General features: G+C 50.2%; 1 protein-coding gene across 1 annotated transcript; it reads left to right on the forward strand.

Annotated features, from left to right (window-relative positions):
* Positions 1-1427: 1427 nt before the first annotated feature.
* On the forward strand, positions 1428-2365 carry LOC112465871 (the record flags this gene model as incomplete). Its single annotated transcript, XM_025033639.1, has 1 exon — positions 1428-2365. A coding segment is annotated over exon 1 (938 nt), but the record flags the coding sequence as incomplete, so codon positions are not given.
* Between the last annotated feature and the right edge of the window lie 66 nt (positions 2366-2431).

The raw sequence follows: 2431 nt of genomic DNA on the forward strand, positions 1-2431 counted from the left end.
AATATGCCCGCGGGTATTACGACTAACGTACAATTGAATCGACTGGCAAGGCGTATGTGCGTACCGTTCTTCAGAGGTGTCTTCATGCGTGATTTGTTACCGATCGGTGGTGTACGTCGAAACGAGAGCGGTATCGTGAATTTGGACGATGCAGCGGGTCCCGGTACTCATTGGGTAGCGTACGCGAAGAGGGAAGATCGAGTCGTATATTTCGACAGTTTCGGCAATCTTCGACCGCCGAAAGAATTGGTGCGATATTTCGGGCCGAGCGTGACGAAGATCGAGTACAATTGCACGTCTTATCAGCGATACAATCAGAACATCTGTGGACAATTGTGCCTGCGATTTCTCCGGACGATCGACGCTAATTTAAAGCCCGACGGTGCGCCGTGGTGACTCAGTATTCGTTAACGGTTTTCGCCGACATGTCTATAACGTTCACGCTGACGGGGAAGAGCAGCATCCTCGCGGAGCACTATTTTCCCGCCGTGGATCTGAGCGACGGTGACTACGAGCTCGGTCTAACGTGTTTTGAGACTTATCACACGATTCCGAACGTGAATTCTTCGAACAATAAATTTTATTTCGACGAGGATGACACGGAAATTACGATTCCCGAGGGATCGTACGAGATACGAGCCGTACATGAGTTTTTGAAACGCGAAATTTCACGAAAACGCCCGCGACGCGTAAATCGTTCCAACGATGATCGAACATCGGTCGCGAATATCGCGCGAGAGGCGACCGCTCGCGCGAACGGCTACGAAGACGAGGCCGCGGAATACCCGATAGTGCTCCGCGCAAATTACAATACGATGAAGAGCGAGATCAAGTGCGCTTTCAGAGTGAACTTTAACAAACCGAACAACGTTGGATCGCTGCTGGGATTCTCGTCGAAGCGTATATTGCAGCCGAGACAGTGGCACGAATCGGACGCGTCGATTAATATTATCAACGTAAACATTATCCGCGTGGAGTGCAACGTGACCGCGGGTGCGTACAGCAACGGCAAACGTGTTCACACGATACATGAATTTTCACCGTGCGTACCACCGGGATATAAGATATCGGAAACGCCGGCGCAGATCATTTACCTGCCGATCATCGCGCGAAGCGTTACGGATCTAACGATACGCGTCACGGATCAAGACGGACGATTGCTCGATTTTCGAGGAGAAGAGATCACCGTCAGATTGCACGTACGACGACTACAGCGATAACGCGCGACGTGTGACATGCTCGTGTTGAACGACTCGGAGCGTGCGACGGATAAGAATATCTTTACGACTGCGACGATCGACGATATCATCAAATCGACATTCGGTAGCGTTAAAACAGAGACGAAAACAGAGGCGAGAAAGAAGCTCAACGCATCAAACGTTAAATTTTTACAATCTCTGGGATTCGCGGTACGAAACATCTGAACGATGACTGAAATTCTTAACATCGGAGGCGAGCCGGTCTTTGACGATCGCATCGTCAAGATCGAGACTCACACGTACAACCCGTACGCCAACACAACGTTCGAGTATAGCGACGAGATACGAATACCTATACAACAGCAGGATCTGTATACGTTGCCGTGCGAAAGTTTTCTCTACGTCGAAGGAACATTGACGGTGACCAGAGCAGCCGGCCAAGCCGATAACGTGGTATTGGGGAATAATTGCGTCGCGTTCATGTTCGATGAAATTCGATACGAGCTCGACGGTGTGGAGATTGATCACTGCAGAAACGTAGGAATAACCAGCACGCTCAAGAACTACGTTACGGTATCGTCCGACAGAAGCGTGATCCTGCGAAACGCAGGCTGGGAACCGCATAATAACGCGAACGGATACTTCAATTTCTGCGTACCGCTCAACCTGTTACTGGGATTTTGCGAGGATTACAAACGCGTGGTGATCAACGCTCGTCACGATTTAATCTTGATACGATCGCGCACCGACAACAATTGTCTGTTGGGAAGTCTCGCGTTGGAGCCTACTGTCAAACTACTCAAGATACAGTGGCGAATGCCTCACGTGGTATTGAGCGAGGTCAACAAGCTGTCGATGCTGCGCGCCTTGAAAAACGAACGATATCTAAGTATGGGTTTCCGTTCGTGGGATCTGTACGAGTATCCCCTGTTGCAGAACACGACCAAGCACTCGTGGGCCATTAAGACCGCGACTCAGCTCGAGAAACCGCGATACGTCGTCTTCGCTCTGCAAACGGGTCGGAAGAACGTCATGTCCGCGGACACGAGCCGATTCGACGACTGCAAACTGACCAACGTGAAACTCTACCTAAACTCGGAAGTCTATCCGTACGACGATTTGAATTTGGACTTTGGTAAACACAGATGGGCGATTCTGTACGATATGTACGCGCGTTTCTGCAAAGGCTATTACGGATACGAATATCTCGAGCCGAGTCTCACCGTTTCAAC

This window comes from Temnothorax curvispinosus, unplaced genomic scaffold (assembly GCF_003070985.1).
Source record: "Temnothorax curvispinosus isolate PA1 unplaced genomic scaffold, ASM307098v1 QBEX01015585.1, whole genome shotgun sequence".
Classification (NCBI taxonomy): Eukaryota; Metazoa; Arthropoda; class Insecta; order Hymenoptera; family Formicidae; genus Temnothorax; species Temnothorax curvispinosus.